The sequence below is a fragment of the Ambystoma mexicanum genome, chromosome 7q, assembly GCF_040938575.1.
Source record: "Ambystoma mexicanum isolate Mex_15411 chromosome 7q, UKY_AmexF1_1, whole genome shotgun sequence".
In the NCBI taxonomy this organism is placed as follows: domain Eukaryota; kingdom Metazoa; phylum Chordata; class Amphibia; order Caudata; family Ambystomatidae; genus Ambystoma; species Ambystoma mexicanum.
Genome location: NC_090941.1, coordinates 45,419,442 through 45,440,141, shown reverse-complemented (window position 1 = coordinate 45,440,141; position 20,700 = coordinate 45,419,442). Strand labels below are relative to the sequence as shown.

Below are 20,700 nucleotides of genomic sequence, written 5' to 3'. Positions count from 1 at the left end.
TCTCAGTGAATCCACCCAGAGTATAAGGAAGCTGCAGACAGTAGGTGTCACAGAGCGGTAGCACTAACCTCAGTTACAGACACCTGGGTTAGAGGGTGTGGTGGGTCGGTGGGAATTGAGCGAGGGCAGCCCTAGCACCACTTCCCAAACCCCTTTTTCAGCAGGTACATCCTTTGTATTGATACCATTACCTGTCTGTTACGCAATCACATTGAAATTGTAAAGAACCATCCCCATAGCTACAGTGTGTGCTAAATAAAAACCCTTCAAATAGGAGCGAAACTTTGTGCTTCATTGAGGCCACACTCTCTCCCCATGGAATCTGAAGATCTCCACGAACACTTGATCATAGTGGGAGTGGGATTTTGTCACCCTCGAACGTGGGGCAAGAACAAGAATGGGTGTATTGGAACAAGCTTCATACCTGTGCCTACAGGAGATGTCAGTGCAGACTACCACAGCCTGATTGCTCAATTTAATAAGATATCATTGTCAATACGTACTGTCATCTCCCCAATGCAGTACAGTACAGTACCCCTACAAGGAAGGCATGACAGGATACACTTAGTTTTTGTTTTAGGAATCTCTATAAACCTTTATTAATGGTGCTACAGCACCTGTGATTAGCTCAGAATTATTTCAAAGGAGGAAACATAAAAAAGGGAATACATGAGAGATGTGAAATACTTTTTATTCATGTTAGGAACTCCTCTCCACCTTTGGTCAATGCAATTGCAGCTACTCTTTTTCATTATATTGCTTTCTAGGAAAAGGCAATATTACCAATTGGAAAAAAGAGGCAATGTAGTGTATTTGAGGCGAGCGGGTTATGGTGGGAGTGTGTGAAGGGGGCTGAAAAGGGACGTAGAGTTTCCCCCAATAAAAAGAACGAAGAAGGCAAAAATAGTTTTTGTTTTAAATACATAGCCAAAGTGGGTGAAATGTTCTTAAGAGACAAATGGAAAGTTTTTTGTCAGGACCTGTGTAAGTATTGAAAAGGGTATACAGGTGTTTTATCACCAGTATATTTTTCGACGAGTTTTTTGCTGAAACATTTTCATCGATAACTCATCGAAACAAATAGGGGTGGGTGGATAAAACGATGTAAGGTGTAGGGGGTGGGGATAGGGAGCATACGATAGGGGAGGGGGCATACAATACGAGAGGGAGCATACAATAGCGGAGGGAGGAACACCAGCCAAATATTTTTTTTAAAAATTGGATACGGTTTTTCCGGTTAAACTGTTTCGGCAAAGAAATAATCACAAAGAAAACTGGGGCTGAAACCACATACAACCATTGAAAAGCGACCATCAGGAGACTATTTCAGGAAAACAACACGCAAATTTGCAAGAAAGCAGAGTTCTTTGAAACATGCATGTTCTTCTGACTCTACACTGTACTTTCCAGAGGGCTACTTGATGTTGTATTGATTCAAATGTTGGTTAGCAACATGGCCGCATTAAATCCAGGTGACAAATGCCAATTTTGCAGGAAACATTTCATGTTTCTCAGTATGATTTCAGTAGTCTGAGTTCTTCCTAAGTCAGTTGGAGAAAACATTGACGTTTAAATTATTCACTCCAAACTTTCACACTACTTAATGTTCTGTCACTGATGAGTGATCAGTGTGCCTAAAATAAAGTTATTTTATTGAAAATGTAAATCAATCAAGGGTGACAACCCAACTATCCAAGCGAGTATCCACAGCAATACAGAAACATTTGGAACTTAATGTCATGTTGATCCCCCCTATATTAATTTCACTTCTTGCACAGTCCAGCATGCTTTTTTGTTATAATCACACATACACAACAATGAAGGCTATTATCTACAAATATTTATTATAACACTTGTATATAACTACAGGAAGCCCTTGGCACTGATAGAAAATAGATTCACGGTTAGGTTACAAAAATGTATACATTTAGCAAAATGTAATGCTTTTTTACATAAAAATATTAGACAAATTAAACAAAACATCAAATAAACTCCCATTAACGGCTGAATAGATTTAGAAAATAAGTAGGCCAGAAGACACTGGCTCCATTATCCATAAGAACACTGTTTGGAACACTTATCTTTGCATTGTAGAAATATCCTTCATGCAACAGGTAAACGAATAACTATGCTACTCTGTCACATTGGATCTAAATAAACGTGTTTCCATTTTTTTTCCTAAAATAAACTTTTCGGCAAGTACCAAGCACAATTCAAATATAATACAATGTAATATACCTGAACCACGTCTGCCCACATTTTAAAAGCAATACCTGTAGACCAGTAACTAAACAGTTTTCCGCACCCCGGAGAAACATACAATATACAGTTTTCAATACATTTCCACACACGTTTTATAGGAGCTTTATTATCCAGGAAATTCAAAATGTCAAAACTATTTTAACCACAAGTGCACAACTTTAAACATGGTTTATACTTACAGAAACAAATTAGTACTATGTTTATGTTCAAAGCACCGAGTCACTTTTTATCTTCAAAATGAACATGTATCATTTTATGATAAACATCACATCATTTGTAACAATCGCTAGTAAAGAGATGCAACTGAAAAGTTTCTGCAAAACAATCCATGGCTTCTTCACTATTTTTTTTCAACGCTTAAATTGTTTAATAACAAGTATTTTACTATACTGTCTAGCCATTTATAACTGAGAAATACCTACAAAACATAAGAAAAGAAAGTGTAGAACTCTTCCTGTACAATAAATTTAAAATGTGAATGGGCTATATTTTCTTTTTAGATGCAATATAGAAATAATCGTTTGCAAACTCAATTGCATTATTTGGGATTGTTGAACAACAATTTGTAAATGCGCACTCTTCATGACATGCCCAATGTCCAGAAGTGGCAGTGGAATTCCAGATTACATTCCAACACGTGTTGGGTCTGGCTAAGCCATTGACTCAACTCCACATTGGACCAACATGGCCAAACCTTTTGACTCCTCCCCACTCCCCCCTCATGGTAGTCTGTGCAAGCAACTGTATATTCAGTGATCTAATTAAGTAAACATATGAAGTGCATATGAAGTGCTACCTTTAAAAACGTTTTGGTGGAGAACCTCACACAGTAAACATCAGACGGTGCAGAGTAGAAGAAAGTTGCCAGTTACCCACCGACTGATTTTTTTCATCAAAGAAGTCTAATTTAAGTGAAGCGTACAGACTTTCATATACATTTTCTTGACACAGCTCTTTACTGATTGTTCATCTGCCAGAAATACAAATGTAGCTGCGGAATTTCTCTTACAACTTTTTTATGTGTACGAGTTCAGTTGCTCTTTTGACCGTGTCTGGATATCCTGGAGCTCTTGTTCTTCTTTTGCTTTGATATCTTGGTATGCCTGCATTTTGCTTGCATCCTTTAGGTAGGCCCAGTTAGAAGAGAGTATCATGAGGAAGTGGATCTGGAAGAGAAGGGTGAGCATGATGGCTAGTGAGCATGTCAAGAGGCAAAGCAAGCAGACTAGTCAGATTAATAGGAGTTCAATGACACAGAAGGAAATGGAGGTAGTTATTTTTCTAGACTACGAGGCAATCTGTTATGAGAAACTCACACACTGATTAATGGTCTAGAAATGTCCAAACATGCATGTTTATGTGGTTGCTTGCCCAAGTAAGTAAGCAGGGGATTGTTAGTATGGATAAAGAGGGATGGCGAAAAAATGACCTAGGGCAAACTGATAATCTAAAATGAAAAAGAAGGGCGAGCGGCACAAATAAAAGAATGCTTGTTTTGCATTTGTAATGGTAGGTCTTGTAGTCTAATGTAGAGATACATAAGAAAATGATAGTTCTTTGAATTTTTTTTATACAAGTCAGGTTAAAGAACAATTCTTCCAAGAAGACTAACATTTTGGTTAGCAGTAGTAGTTGTATATAAACAGTAAAAAATAAAAACAAGACCAACATTTTCAACATGCTAGGAGATAGTTCAATAATAATTACATGTAAAGATCAAAATAAAAGATCAACTATATACTAAACCATGCAGTCTGTGTTACCATTACAGTTGTGCATTCGGCTACGAATTAGGCTTCACAAAAACCCTTTTCTATTCCAGACTGCGAGTAAACACTAACATTTAGATTTCATTTTTCTGCGCAATAAAAATAGCACTCTCTCTGCCCAGGTTTCGTCTGACTGTTGCCACATTCCATTCTATTGACCATTCAAGGTCTCTGGCGCCGTTCCTTCCCTATGAAAATGTTCTAGCGCTGTACAGACAGACCAACGGCCACAAAAATCTTACTTGCATATTGAGATCTGACTATTAAAGAAATCAGTTATTACTCAGCAGGATATTAACTGGTCACATAATATTTGAATCCTGCTACTGAGTGCACCCTTTTCTCCCCCTAATTTCAATATTTTTTTGAAAATAAAATGATTGTGTATACGCTAAATGGCACAGACATCTTTTTCCTTTAGAAGGCCCAGTAATAATATATGTATAAAAATACATTATTGCGGGACTGATACTATTTTATAAAAAAAAGAATACAAGAATACGTAATTAGCACTCCAATGTGCTCACTGCCCTTAAGTCATACTTAACTAGGGAAACCTAAGTGCACAACACTTAGATATGTAAGGCACAGGACAAGTACAACAGATGCTGTAACTAAGGCATGGTGTTTGGGACCATTCAATAATCAATGTATGTAAACCCCTCAGTTGAAAACCGAACACTACCTGAATTCGCACAAAGAGCTACATTTCTCATGATAGCACTATTTTTTTGGCTAACAGATCAACCTTTATGGACTGAAAGAATACAACAGTATCCATAAAATAAAGTGGACCGGGTAAAAAGATACGTGCACCAGTTTTTAACATTTTTGGAAGGAGGACTCAATGCAAAAAAGTAGTCAATAGAAAAATGATATTTGTTTTTTCTGCTACAATTAATAAAATACCACTCGAATAACTGAATTCATGCAATAGAGCGAAATAGCCAGATCTCTTTCACGTCAATGATCACATACAATAAGTCACCTTTTAAATCTAAAATGACAAAGGATGCTCAGCAAAACTATTTACAAATTATAGCCAAATATAAAAAAAAAAAAATCAAAACTAGTGAAAAGTTTTAGTCCAGGGTGTGAGTGGTATGGTAGTTCAAGCTACAAACAATGCAAATATTAAAGCTCTTGGCCGGGCTTGTACAATTTAGAATTTAGTGCAGCAGTCTTCCCGACTCTTAAACTTCAAAACCGCATAGTTATATGTGGTAGCCATCATGTAGATCAGCTGGTGGAAGAGAACAAAATACAAAGGAAGGTAAGAAACAACAATCTAAAGGGGGACGAGCCCAGGAGAATCGTCAGGTAACATTTTGACAAAAAAAAAACAATGGGCGTGAGGTCCTTCAAAGCAAGACATGAAACGGTTTATTATGAAAAGAAAAGAACCACTTCCGGTTCGTCTTCAGGGAAGCTCTCATCAATTATGTGGACAAAATGACTGCAAGGATAGCAGCCTACTTTGTGACAGCGTTGGCTTTGAGGATGTGGTTGCAAGAGTTTCACGACTTGACTCGATGGGTCACTGTTGGACAATAGGTTACCAGTGTATTGTGGCAACCTTAGGTAGCTCTTATTTGATGGGTTTATGGAATCATGTAATTAAGGGATGCAGCTACATTTTGGCACAGTAAACCCAATGTGATGTAATAGGAGAAGATTATGAAATAACTACCTCACTAAATCCTTTGAGATGTATATGTGTAGGCAAAATGTATGACACTGGATTCAAGGGTAATCAATCTGGTGACTAATGTTTTAGAAATACAATAAAACAATGCATTACCCACTAATACCCATCCTCAACGAAGGAGGTTTGCAGCAATCATTTAGAATATTTTGTTTTTATCTTGGCCCATGCCATTACCTCTCCCCTTAAATATCTGATAAGGGGCAAAGGACCTTGTTGCTCCTACGTTTGCAACAATAGGATACGCTGAGGCACTTTTCTTTTAAGAGTCAGAAAGAAAGGGACCCGAGTAAGGGGGCCAGGGACAAGACCAGTGTAATGTGAACACACAATCTTATCTTGACATTACTTGATTCCTGGAAAATGGGTACACCCAGGATCTGAATTATTTTGTACCCATTCTTTTTTAAGGAACAAGAATTATTCACTAAATTAAATGTTGCAATGACTTTTTGCAAGTTAGGTTGACTGCAATATTAGGTATGATCTTTCTATGGTCATTATTTGATGGGCTTGTGGTTTCGATTGAATATTCCGAGAATGCAACTGCAGTGTGAATGGGGAAAATCTGACAAGTGTTTGCTTGGAGGTCAGATTCTTGCACTGGGTAGCGTAAGGGAAGGGTCTACTGTCATGTGCATGCTAGGGAGGAACTGCTAGGGGAGCCAAGAGACAACTACAGAAACATGATGATGGGGGAGAAAACTGGTGCCAATGTAGACTTCCGTGAAATTAAAACCAATCGTGTTATGCAAGATCGGTACAACCTCACATGAAAGTTGATCATGATTCCTCAAGGGAGAACACTATTTACAACAACAGTGTTAATGACGCGTTGAAGTTTGTTTGGCTATCTGGTCTTAACTGGAGAATTGCAAGGTATGGATGCTACTGGGAATACATGAAAAGTTGAATATCAACATGAAAACAATGTGCAGAATGTGGGTCAAAAGGCTTGTGGGGATGCAATGTTTAATGTAATTAAAATATATGGGCCTTTGACATTATCCTTCTTTTTGCAGTGAAACTAAAATCACCAACATCCCCTCCCTTCTCCTGGACGACACAATGCATGTAACCCATATTTGGAAAACAAAATCAAAATAAGCACATCCACAGGTTGTGTTTGATATAGGTGTGAAAACAATTCTTTCTCTGCCGAGTTCCCCTCCCTCATAGTTGCAATCAGAATAGAATATCAGAACCGAACCCCTGCATCCCCACACAGAAAAACAGACAATGCAGTCACACAACATGAATGTTGGACATTGTTGTGTATTTCTTCTAAACAGTTTTGCTACAAAAACAACACATGTTGGCACAAGAAATGTACCACATAGTGTCTGGTATGGTATTCACACCATGAACTCATCCAGCCTGGTACCTCTCCTGATGACCACCCTTTCCTACTCCTATCACCTTTCAGCAAGGTTACATGTTCCCCACTAACGGTAAATGAGAGAGTGATATTGGGCATCTATTGCTTTTCAGAACATTCATGTAATCGTGGTGATAATCTAGGTGAAGGACATTAAACCATACATTTGCCACAAAATGGAATCCTGTGGGGAGACATTTTAAAATGAAACTTTCCCCACTTAGGGCACGGGCATTATTGCACTGGAGAGAGGGAGATTTCATTTATTTTGTGAGCTGTATTGTGTGGCGATACTATATGGTCCAGATATTATTTTCAGGCAAGATGTGGCATAAGCAGTGCAACCCAATTGCTGCAGAGTGGCAATGGGTCATTGTAACATGTCTGGCTACAGGAGTAAATGTCGGTGCTCATTTGGGGGCTGATGTACTTTTTTTCAGATAGTTCTTGCCATTCATTAAGGTGCCACTGATAACTGCTTCAATATTTTAAAAGAACAAATATGCACAGCACTGATCCTTGCAAACCTAAAATGCAGTCTCGTAATAAATGCTATGCTGTGTAAGGACTGATCCCCCTGTAAAAGTCAAACATATGCTGCTAAGCCCTACTAATAAACAGTGTTCTGTTGATTCCTGAATCTATGTCCCAACTCATTAAATTAAGCAAAATAAAACATGTTTTAATTTCCACATTTAAAATCAAAGGTTTGAAAATTAACTGAAATAAAGCAAGATGTTGTAGTAGTAAAGCTACTTACTGCTTTCCTGATCTTTTGGAAACATGTGAACAATTCATTTTGTCCTATTTTTCTAAAATTACAAAAATATCTATTGTCCCTGGAACTTTTTAATGTTAAATGTAGGTTTTCTATTCACTTTTATCAATGATACTCACCAGTGCAATTACGGTGGCACCAGCTCCAGCGCATGCCACAATGAACAGGTGATAGGACATGTAGAACTAGAAAAGAAACACAGATGAACATAAGTCTTCAGGCATAATGTTGAATCTTACAGTAGACAAAAGTAGGAACTCAAGTTATGTATTAGTTTCAAACAACAAATAGTCTCCCGTCTGCAACACCATCCCAGTTGCAGCTCTGGTTCATGCACCATTAGGGTGCCAGAATATTGTTTGCCAGGTGATGCCACCCCACCCTCTTGGAGATGTGCATCTGGAAAGGAAACAGAATGTTGAGGAAGAAAAGCAGATTGCTAGAAAAAAGCAGCTGAACAAATCAGGAGGAAGGCAACACCACCGTTGGCACTCGGTGTCCTTTGTGATAAGGTGGAGGAGTCGAATGTTGGGAGACAGTAACACAAGTGTAGTGAAACCGGTTATTATATTTAATGTGATCGGAATATGAGAAAGCTCCACTTGTTGTACCCTGTATCTTCTGAGGTTTTTATTGATTCTTTGTATCAATTGTAGACGGGAAACTTTCCCAAAAGCCACAGAGTCAAAGAGGAGTTTAGAGCAAGGCAGCTAGCCGAGCTTGAAAATTAGCAGAAGATGTGAGAAAGCACGTCAAGGACAGATGGCAATGAAAAAGAGCCAACCCCAACTTTGGCTTTAGAAAATGAAAATATTTTTGAGATCACTGTAGCAAAAGAAGAATAACTTACAATAATAATAGCACACCAGCCCTCCTGACATATGTTGTCAATAAATATTAATAGTGAAGTATTTATACAATCTGAAGAATAAAACTGCAGAAAACATGACTGATATTGTTCCAAACAAGCACTTGCCTTTTTTTTTACAATTTAGTTCAAACTTTGTCAAAGTGTTGCAATCCACAAAACACTGAAACGTGTGAATATAACCAATCATGTTTACACTCGAACTTTAAAAGCAATCACTGACAGAGCCAACTCTCGATTTTCTATATTGTACCTATTTATCGATTAACATTAAAATGTTATATATTGCAGTTTTCTAAAATGAGTGACAAATGTTACTTAGTAGGAGTCTTTCTGGTGTTTGTATTGGTTTAGAATCAGATGCTATGCTATACATATCCCGTCATCTAGTGGTTGTTCTGGAGCATTACAGTTGTTTTCTTCCAAAGAAAGAATGGGTGTTCCTGTCGCACTTTCCTTATCCTACATGTACGGCAAACCACAATGCCCTTATGGGTCTATGCCCTCATATTGATTGTTTTCAATTTGTAAGCATGTAAAAGCAGTGTTCGTGTGCTTGCACAGGTGCTGTGAGCACAGTTTAAGGAATGAGCTGTCTGCTCCACTCCAGAGGGAGGATGGATTGTAAAGAGATATACGCACCAGAACTTTTAGTGTGTAAATAACATTGGTCTTCCAAAGCTTGTGAATCTGTTTAGATCCACATGATATACATAGATTAGTGACAAGCATCTTTGTGGTGTGATGGTACTGCTGAAAACAGAGTACATATTGTCCCCACACCTATGAGTCCACCTTTAATGGTGTGTCTATGCAGTAGTGTTTTGAAAGTGTGTACTGAACTCCATGTTGCTGGCCTACGAATAGTGCCAAGTAGAACATGTGCCAAGAAGGATCATTTTGATCCTGTTCCCAGTGTTGAGTGTGAACTGGATGGACCCCAGCCGGCCCATAAGACTCAGGGTCTCTAAACAGCCCTTTAAGATGAGTAGCAGCATCCTCGAGATAGATGGGGATGCAAATTCGTACTTTTGCACCAAACAATTATGAAAACTCAATAGTTTGGCAAATACAGTCCGTTTAATGACAAGTACAAAAAACGGGAGTTCAATGAACATCAGCAACCACTCAATCTTCCTTCTCGCTTTAACTCCACTTAATTTCAGAATAAACATAGTATTTATATCAAAAACTTGTCATCAATGACACGAAATCTTAAAAACCTTACATGCAACGCGATTGGTTATAGGAAGGTAACTTTAACATAGGTACCATTACTGTATGTGGTAACGGGGAGAGGAGATTGCATAATCAATGTCAGGTGGGGCAACTAAGCCCATCCTTCAAAATGCCCACTATAAACGTCACTAAAAGTACGACGTCCAATTGGTTCTGCTCACTATAAGACCCTAGATTACACGGTGCACTATGATTGGGTTGGCATCAACCCCACTCATACTTTTCCACTTGCGCATAGCAGCATGCAGAACAGCCAGCCAGGTGCAGGGAGTTAGTCTGCACACCAGCTTCCCTCCAATTATGTTACAATCAGTTATCACCCCAGTGGTTATGTGTCAATTACTTCTTTGTAGTTTGGCCTACAGTCTGCTTCTTGGTCTTAGAATGTTAAGGAGCATGGGTATGGGAGGGATTCATGCGTAGTTGTCAAAGTCTCATCCCTTCCTGCCTGGCTTGTCACGTGATTCAGACACCGTGAAATCGGCCTCTTCTTCTTGCATTTACGTGTATTTGATTTAATTCCGCCAGTCTTCTACCATCTGTGGCTTATCTTGACCTTTCTGAACAGGATACTCTGTTCTTTTTCTCTTTAATTGTATCCACTGTTGGCCTATTCCAGCCTGATACGCCCTTGGCTTCTTGGCATGGTTACCTTCAGTTGGGTTTCTCTCTGTCTTAATTCTCGATTTGTTTGCTGCAACACTCTCCTCTTGAGACCTTTAGTAACCTTTGTTCAATTCTACTCATGTGCATAGTGGATTTACACTCATCTATAAAGTGCTTTTGAGATATATATGTATAGTTGGCGCTTGCCGCAATCTATTTTCTACTAAGCATAAGCAAGCTTCACAATTTCTTTGCTTCTTGCGGTTTCTTCCATCTGTACACGTTTAAACTAACTGAATATCTTTATCGTGCATATGGCATAGGTTTCTGCATCTTGACATCAATTTCTTCATCTTAGGATCAAGATGTCACTTATCCTGTCAGTATTCTTAGGTCATTATATCTTCTATATGTGCGTCAGTCCGATTTCTTATGACATCACCATTTGTCTTCCTTTAATATCTTCTTGGCTTCTTCGGGTATTCCATTCTGACAAATGTTATTTTGTCTTGCCTGTAGATATGGTTTTCTCAATGGGTACCTTACTGTCCAGGTTTTCTTAGGTGTCGGTACTTCAATAGGTGCCGTTACTCTTATAGTCACTGGGCAAAGCCCAGCTGCAGCTCTCTGATGGTTTATCTGTTCGTCATACATCACATATTTTGGCGTGAACGTACCTGGCACTTCGAAAGGGGTGGCTGGAGTGTGGATGGTGCTTGGCACTTCCTCTTCAAGTGTGTGTTTGGCATGAAAGATAATGCTTTTTGTGCTTGCACATAATATTATTGTATGCACTTGAAAATCCACAGTGAAATTGTGGTTTTAGTTACTGAGCATCCCTTATGACCTGTTGCAAATTAAACAAATAGTTAGAATGTTTTCTTGTGGAATGTGTTTAAACCATGTAGGACATGACAACCTTCTAACATCAAAAGTGCGGGGTTCTTACTGCTCTTGACTTTGGGTTTGCGAAGAATATTGGTAGCTCAATTGTCTGATTGATGTGGAATTTGAAGATTAATCTGGGGTTTGTTTGTAAGACCACTTTGTCCATGTGAAGAGTAACAATGGATTCCGCTACTGGCAAGGTGTGCGGTCACTAATCCTTCTAATGAATATGATGGCTATATGAAATGCAACCCGAAATGTGAGATGTTGTAAGAAACTTTAATGTCAAATCCTTTTGAAACCAATAGATATGTCTCTGAAAGACTGTGTTCAGAGCCCATCCTGGGGTTGGATTTGCCACCAATGGGACTATTCACTTGATGCCCTCCATGAAGGCCTTAACTATGAGTGTTTTTTTGGGATGTTGTGTATTCAGCAAGGTGCACTTTGATTTAATTCTATGTTAGATCTGTGTATAGTAGTTTAACAATGTTGACCTCTGAGCAGTTTAATGGGCTTACACCATTCTCTTCCATTAGTAGTGTTTGGTTTATGTGCCACTTTAAGAATGCCAAAGCATTTTTGTGATAGCTTCTTCCGTCCAAATTCTGATTTTAGGAGACAGGCTGTCAAGTTCATGGCTTGTGGACTTGGATGGACTATCCGATGGTGCTGTTGTGTTAGTGGATCCCACTGTGGGTGTAGGTTGATTAGGGGGATACACTGCCAGCTGCAGTAGGTGCAGATACACCTAAGTTGGTGCTATGAGGATCAGCATCATGCATTCTTGGAGAACCCTGCGTAATAGTAGAGTCAATCGAAAAGGATACGCAAATGTCTCTGCCATGTCATCCACAGGGCATTGTCGAATTATCCTGCTTCTGGGCATCTAGGTCAAAGGTTTGCATTTTGTGTTCATAAGTCTCACAAATAAGGATCTGGTGTTTCCCCAAGTTTTGAAAATCTGTTGGAGTGGGCTGTTTAGTTCCCATTCATGTTCCTGCTGAGACTACCTGCTAAACAAATGTCCACTCCAGATACATGTTGGGTTTCAAGCCATATGGGCCCGGCTGTGCACCACTGTCAAATTGTTAGTGTTATTTGACATAGTTTGAGGGGGTGTCCCCCTGTTATTTTCAGATAAAACATATTTGTGTTATTGTCTGTTATAGATATGCTTTTGTGGTGCATCTTTGTTTTGAAGTTACAACATGCTAGCTGTACATTCTTCAGAGCCAATATGTTGATATGGAGTTTGGCTTCCTGGGACCAGATGACAGAAACTTTGACCTATTGCTAATACTGTGAAAATTGCACTTGGACCAGTGTAAAGGTTGCTCTAGTGCAAATAACATCAGGCTACATTAGAAAATGTTTGCACGTGGGGAGGCCACCAGGGGGCGAACAGGCTATGGCTGCCTGATTCCCGTGCTCCCGCTGAAGCTGGGCCAAACAGGGATGTGAGCCCCCCTTGCCCCCCGAGGACCTCCTAGCAGCGAGAGCAAGCCTGTGGACCCGTGAGGTGACCCCCTGGGGATCCCCTGAATGTAGTTGCGGTGATCCGGGACCCTGGGAAGTCGAAGTTCGGAGGACATTGGGCCTGGCGGGAAGCAGTGGAAGTCTCGGAGGCTCGGGAGGCGTTAGAAGAGCCGTTGGAGCTCAGGGCTGCGGGCTCCCGTTGTCGGGCTCATCTCCCTTTTCTGGCTCCCGCCTGTGGGCGCGGGGAATCCCGGGGGGAGAAGCCTTTGCTCGGACAGCTGGTGTGGTGGGAGCAAAGCCTTCCCCTGTCTGGGGGAGAGTGTCAGGCGGCCCGGATCAGGAGCGGGTGGAGGCGCCCCGGCCGGGCGTGGGAGCGCGGATACGGGGGCAAGGAGGCGGCCGTGTGGAGTGTTGGCCCCAACTTGCGCATGGCCCCCCAGGGGGCCGGAGGAACGCAAGCCCCTCTGGAGTGGTCACCAGCCTGAACGGGGAGGGCAGCCGGGAGGTAAGGAGACAGAACGACCATGGAGCGGTAGATAGGAGGCCCTCCGGTCCCTCCCCCGGTGCCCCCCCCCCACGAGAGGATTCCTGATTGGACTGGGGACTTGGGAGGGGTGTCGGGGCCCAGGGAGTGGAGAGGGGTACCTGAATGGCTGCGGGGCCCGTGTCTGCTGATAGGCCCCAGTGAGGGTGGGGAGAATGGGCGAGCTGACTGCACGTGGGTGATTGCCCCGGGGCCTGTGACCGCAACGACCGCCCTCCCTCGAGTGCCGGGGGGGGACCTGCTCCCTTGGAGAGGACCGGGAGATCGGATTGGTGGTTTTACCCCCCAGAGGAAGGCGGCGGCCTTGGATCCCCGCGGTGATGTGGAAAGGGTGCGAGGCCCCCGCCAGTTGTTGGTGGGGCGTGTGCCCGCCCAGGGGTGTATGTGAGGGGTCTTCCTCACAAATACAAAGAGGACCTTGGAACGCGGCAGTGGTGTGGAAGGGGTGTGAGGCCCCTGCCCGTTGTTGGTGGGGCGTGTGCCTGCCCAGGGGGGTAGGTAGGAAGAGGACCTTGGACTATTGCTGTGGTGTGAACAGGGTGTGAGGCCCCCGCCCGGTGTTGGTGGGGCGTGTGTCCGCCCAGGGGTGTATGTGACCCCGGAGGACGGGCCGACCCCTCTTCAGGAACCCAGCGACTGGAGTGGTGAAGAAGTCTTGCGGCAGGGCCTGGGGGGGCGCCTCGTGGTCCCCTGGACGGCGGCAGATCCAGCAGTGAGGCACACGGGGTAGTTTGATGAGCTACCGCAAAAACCCTTCAGGAATATTGTTGTCGGGAGGGTAGCAGCTGCGGCAAAGGCCTGGATCGAGACAGCGGAATGGCCCAGTAGGAGTCCTCGTCACAGTCGGCCTCTGCAATGGAAAGGGGTTTTGCTGCAGTCCTTCAGGAAATCGGGAACATGAGGTCGGACATTGCCCAAAAAATTGAAAAAATGGACCAGAGGGTGAACAAAGTGGAGGACAGGCTGTTGCAATTGGAAACCACCCAAACTTCTTCTGTGACTCAGGAAGTGCAAATGGACCGGAGGCTGAGGGCCCTGGAGAAGAGATGAGGAAAGGGCCAGACAACTGGGCGATTTTGAAAACAGGGAAAGAAGGAATAACCTCAGAATTTTTGGGGTCCCGGAAATGGAGGGCGAAACGGAGAGAGATTTGGGTCGTGTGGCGAGAGACATTATCAACCTCCTCTTTACGGATGGGATGAAAACGTAGCCGATGTTCGACCGGGTGGCTCCCCGTCCATATTGGTCTGGTTCCACTACTACACTGAGAAGGCCAAGGTACTGGAGGAGGCTATGAAGGCCTGGGAGATCAAATATAACAATGCGCAAGTTTCAATCTTCCAAGATCTCTCAGCATACACATTGGCTAAGCGCAGAATGTGCCGCCCCCTAACGCAGTTGCTGAAGGAGAAGGGTGTGCGCTACAGATGGGGCTACCCCTTCTCCCTTTCATTCGAATATATGGGGCAGCATATGACTTTGGTTACTGAGGAAGACATAAAGCGAGCAATCCAGGACTATGTAACGGAGTCGATCCCCTGGAGGAGGCCCATAGGGTCGATCGCTGAGGGTGCGAGCGGTCCCGGGTCTCCGGGAAACAGGAGAAAAAAAGACAGGCTCAAGAAAATTTAAAAAATTGAATACCCCCTCACTGACCAAGAACGACCATGGAGGAGGAGGGGTGGACAGCCCCGACCAAGAGGACCCGGGGGTCCTTGCAAGATCGGGGTCCCCCTGAACAGCAAGTATAAGGGGATCTTGGAGGGGGCGATGAGCTGGGGGGGGGGGGTGCTCACAGCGGTGAACATGTCGATGATAGCCCAGCATAGGTGGGTAGGCTGGTGGTCCGGCCGCTGTTTTGTTTCACTGTTTTGTTGTTTGATTCACATTGTAATGCTTCAATTTTATTGTTCATGTTTTATGTATTATGTTGTTCCATGTATAGCGCTTTGGCGTAAGGTGCTTTATAAATCAATAAAATACAAATACACCTGCAATGGTGGAACTATTTGGCTGGACGTCGGGGTGGGGGGAGGGGGGGAGGGAGAGTGTATGGGTTGTTAAATTGGAGGTGGGGACTGGGGGGCAGTTGGGGGAATTCTTAAGGCCCACACAGGGAGGGGAGAGGGGGGGAGGGGGTCCTGTTGTCGAGGAAGGATTGGATCCATGCTATCGCTTCTTGTGAAAAGTGGGCAGCGGAATCCAGGTGGTTGCATAGGATTTTATGGTCCAGTAAGTTGAACGCTGCTGAGAGATCGAGTAGGAGCAGTAGTGATGCCTTTCCATTGTCTCTCAGCGCGTCGATTTGTGCCTTAAGGTCAATTAATGCAGTTTCGGTCCCGTGTTTGAAGGTAAGCCATCTTGTTGAGAATTTTAAGCAGGAAAGGGACTGTGGTGATGGGGCGGTAGTTCGTATGTATTGATGGGTCAAGAGTTTGCTTTTTCAGAAGTGGGAGGACCCAGGATTGTTTCAAGCTCTTTGGTATGGTGTCAGTGGAGAAGGAGGCGTTGAGTTTGGAAATGAATGGAGGAAGGTTACATGCAGCGTCCTTCATAATTTGGGCTGGACAAGGGTCACTGTGGCAATTAGAGGGTTTGAGAGTGAGTATGACTTTTTCAACATCTAGGATGGATACTTTGTTAAAATTGAAGCGGGGTGGGGGTTGATTGAGAGGAGGCGTAGTGTGCGTGGACAGTGGCACGGGGGGATTGTTGGGCTGGGGGGCAAAGTGGAGAGTTTCTTTTTTGTTGTTAATTTTGGCTTGGAGGGTTACCTTGTTGGATAGGGCACTCTGAATATTGGTGCACCATAACTTGTCCTTGAGACAAGTGACAGTGGCAAGGATGGGCGTTTCTATCTCTTTAAGGATAGTGAACAATTATTTAGTGCTTGAATTGGCTTGAGTAATACGTAGGGTAAAGGAAGATTGTTTGGCGAGAATCATTTCTTTTTTGTAGAGGGTGGCTATTTTACTAAGGTTATTTCTGTTAGTGACAGAAGGATCATGTCTCCAGATTTGTACACTTTTCAGTTTTTCTAGTCTGATTGCTTTCAAATGAGGTGTGATCCAGGTATTCACATGTTTTTTAGGTTTACTCCTAAGTTTTAGTAGTGCTATGATATCTAGAGATGAAGTCATTATCGTGTTGTATTCTTCTACCAGAATTAAAGTGTCTGTCTGGTCTGGGAGTGAGTTCAAGGTGGGCAGGATCAGGGGAGATAGTTTATCGGCAGTGATATTTTGTTTATTTCTGGTGGGAATAGCGTGTGCTACACGTAAAGAATGACCCAATGTTATTCCAGGAAGGTAAAACACAAGGCAAACTTAGTTTAGACAGGCTACACAGCAGGCCAGGGGAAGCAAGACTCAGTTGGTGAATTTACGCACTAGTATTCTTGAAGAAATAGTTAAGTGAAGACAACAGTATTACTTTTGGGAAGAGGCATAACCAATTCACAGGTGGGTAAAATAAACTTACATATACTTTCAAGGTAAGTAAGAACTTTTGTAACGTTTCACTCAGAGTTACAGTTACCAACTAACACTTTCACAAGTATGTACACTTTTAAACACTTGCTATATTTTTCAAGCAGAATCCTTTTCTTATCCAGTCCTTCCCTATTCTATTACATGAGTTCTCTCAGAGGCCGAATATGGACCCAAGTGGTCTATGTGCCAGCTGTAGGCAGGGTGAGAGAGGGTTCAGTTGCAAAAGAAAAGTCAGAGTTCCTGTGGAAGACTGTTCAAACAAGTAAGTAGTTTGCTTTAGAGTTAGTTAGGGTCCAGGGACTTCTGACAAGGCACCCTATGAGGATTCCAGCAGTGGGCCTGGGTGAACTGGATGAGAGGACTCCCAATCACAGAAAATACTCCAAAAGCTTTACATAAATCACACAGGCTTAAGGTAAGTAAATACCCCCATCCAACATTACCTCAGCACAGAAGAAGAGATGCAGCAGGAAGACTTCAGGATCTGCAGCCAAAAATCTAGTCGATGGATTCCTTTGTCATGAAGACTGAAGACAGAACTTGAAGGAATTTTGCAGCAGTGATCAATGAAGAAGGCTCCAGGCAAGGGTTTCTTTGTGGCTGGATGCAGCTCTGTGGTTTTGGCGCCCTTTTCAGGAGCCAGAAGAAGACTGAATATTGCCAGTCGGATTCTCGTCACTTGCAAGCTCCAGAACAATGATGAGGATGAGGGGACATTTCACACCCAATTCATGTCTCTGGAGGTCCTGCAGGATGCCACCATAGTTTCAGCTCAATTTGATAAACCTTGCACCGCACACTGGCTCGAGGTTCCAGGATATTGGGGTATTGCAGACTTGCAAAGTCGCAGCAGGATGTGGGTTGGCTCAAAATGTAGGTCTTCTTGAGTTAGTGGATCTCACCAGGCTCTGGGTCGGGATTATCGTTTTCAGAGTCTCCAGGTCACTTGGTAGGAAGGCTAACAGCAGGATCTGGTCACATAGCAGGCTCTCTGGTCGCTGGAAATAGTCTTGGCCGCGATTTCTTCATCTTCCTCTTCGAATTTAGATCCAGTGGTCGACTACCTCATCAGCTTCTAGGATCAGATTTTTATGCAGGAACCCAGCCAATCAATCAAGACATGCAACATTCAATCTTGGGGGTTGGCAGTCCTTTCAGATCAGCCAGCCTCCCAGTTTGAACTGGATTCTTGCAGGCAGGCTGGAAGATAAAGGGCTGCAGACTTTTGGACGCCTTTACTTTCTGCCTTCACAGACACTTGGAGCCTAGGTGAATTTGACCGAGGTCTCCCGCCAAAGATAAAAAATCACACAAACACACAAAGGAATTTCCCAAACTGGAGGGCAGGAGAAAGACCAAGAAGGGACAAGGAGCACGAAAACAGCAAAAAAGGAACACGGGGACCATTTTGGTAAAATGGGCACCCATGGCTGCCTTTACTGCAGCTGTGAAAACAGCCTGTGATAAAGGTGCACTGGATTTGTAAAAAGATTCACTGGCACCAGCCATTTAATGTAAGCTTGTCCCCGTGTCAGAATTGTTACAGTGCAAGTGAGAAAGGGGATACATTGCATCTCCCCAGCACTCCACATATGGTGGGGTGTGCTGGTTTTCACCTAACAAAATGTACAAGGGATAGAAATATCCTTTCTATCCTTGAACAGTAGTTCTCACAAGGTAAACCAGAAAAAGTAAAAGGGGAGCCCAAAGTGCAACGTTGTAACAATAACAAGGTATATATCAAAAGTTGTCAAAGAGGATAAAATTAAAAAGACAATGGACAATCTTAAAAATGACACCCATAAAAAGAGTCAAAGGATCTGTGAGTGTGGAGAGGTTCCCGCTCACTGAGTTCTAGGGAAAAATCTACCAATCCAGCAAAAAATTCTGCGGTTCTCACAAGTGAGGAATATTTTAGCTCTGAAGTTAAAATCTTACCTAACACTCGGATACAGATTTAGAAAACAGAGAGGGTGTGCGATGGGTGAGCTAGTGATGTTTAGTTATCCCTCCACAAATGCCTGACAAATGTGCAAAGCCCCCCTGATCCCAACTAAACAATTTTGTTTCTTTTGCAGGTGACCAACATTACCTTGATGAGCCAAAACGAAACACTCAGTCAATCCCTAAGGGAGACAGTTAGCATCCCCCAACAAGACATCTTGTGATCTAACGAGGAGTGCAGGTTCAGGAAAAGTAATCAAGCAAAACATTGGTGTTTGCTGCTGGGATTTAAAAAATCTGGATGTTTTTAAAAGTTTTAAATTGAAGCAACTGACAATTTACTACAATTTACTACAAGGTAGAGTCATATAATAATGTTGCAATCACAACTCTATGATCATTAACTAATCCTCGATACATCATAGCACAAGAGACTGTTCGCTAGAATGAAAATGGGGGTGTGAATAGTCAACTAAATATTAATAGGAAAGTTTGACCTACATCATACACAATAATATGTACCGTGCTACTTTACGCTATATCAGGGTCAGAGGCCTGACCATGTCGACAGGTCGATGGGCGCAGTCTCAACCTGGGGCAGGAGGCCTACCAGGGTGTTTACCAGAGCCAGCCCTCCCCCAGAGTCAGGGTCAGGGATTTTGGAGGGCGCAACGATCTGTTCCCTCTTCATGTGCCTGGCTTAAAATGCAAAGTACCACTTTGCATCATCCCATACCTGCGGTACTATTTGCTGGCCAGTGTTTTCACTCTTGTTTTTCAGGACCTCCAAGACCAGAATCCCTTATGGCAGAGAACGGAGCACACAGACCACCAGCGAGAGAGGCAGTGAACAGCAAACAACTGGACACCTCTCACAGCCAACCGGCAATCGAGACTCTCGTCCAACCAAGAATACACATTTTGAAACAGACCTTGAATGTAGCTGGCTGAGATTGCGGGTCACCGGCAGACCCATGTTCGAAAAGGAGGCAGTGCTGAGTTGGAGCTTTATGCTTTCCCATCTCTGTAACCGAGCCCCTGGGGGTAAGCAAGGCAGATATTGGTCCATTGAAACAGCTGAGAGCCAATAGAGGGGGGAGGAGGAAGATAGAAGGGGACAGAAAGAATGGGGGAGTGTGAGCTGCTCGAGTGAGGTCAAAGAAAGAGAAGGCAGTCCTAGAGACGAGGGAAAAGATGCACAGTGGAGCAGAGTGTGGAAGTGAATTACAGAGGGCGTTTGCAAGGCGTGGTATTGGTTGGTGAGAGAAAGTGATACTGGGGTGTGAGTGCATGTATGGTGATTAAGGGATTAATGTAAGGTAAGTAAGGGAGAGTATGCAATAGTGTAGGGGAGTAAGTAAGGCTGAGTGGGAAAGGTGATTGTGAGGTGGGCAATTGTGGGGGAGGTGTGTAGTGTGGAAGGGGGAGCAGTAGAGAGATGAAAGTAGTAGAGTAGTGGGAGAGGAAAATAGTGGAAGGTAGAACGGAGAGTAGAAGTAAGGAGAAGAGGAGTAAGAGTAACATCGGAGGGGCAGAACATAGAGTGCATATGGAGGGGGGAAGAGAATGGATGGCAGTAGAAGGAAGGGAAAGGAAGGAGCACCAGGGGGCAGGAGTTTGAGGTTATGTGAGAAAGATCGAGCGAGACCTGTTGGTTGGAAGGCACCACTTCCTGATATCATTTTTCTTGTACGACCGCCAAGTTAGGAGCAGCATAGGAGACCCAGGAGGGAGTACGATAGATAAGGC

At 43.1% G+C, this 20,700-nt stretch overlaps 1 protein-coding gene across 7 annotated transcripts in view; it reads right to left on the bottom strand.

The window, feature by feature from the left end:
- Positions 1-1,825: 1,825 nt before the first annotated feature.
- GPM6B (glycoprotein M6B) overlaps positions 1,826-20,700 on the bottom strand; it is a 394,200-nt gene continuing 375,325 nt past the window's right edge. For 4 of the 7 annotated variants that reach the window (XM_069639488.1, XM_069639484.1, XM_069639481.1 and 1 more), the window contains 2 exons: positions 8,012-8,077; positions 1,826-3,428 (listed from right to left, as the gene is read on the bottom strand). In XM_069639488.1, the coding sequence (XP_069495589.1) occupies positions 3,279-3,428; positions 8,012-8,077 (216 nt within the window). In that variant the 3' untranslated portion in view covers positions 1,826-3,278. Of the gene's footprint in view, positions 5,275-8,011; positions 8,078-20,700 lie in introns of all 7 variants that reach the window. The other 3 variants (XM_069639487.1, XM_069639482.1, XM_069639485.1) reach the window with 1 other exon arrangement.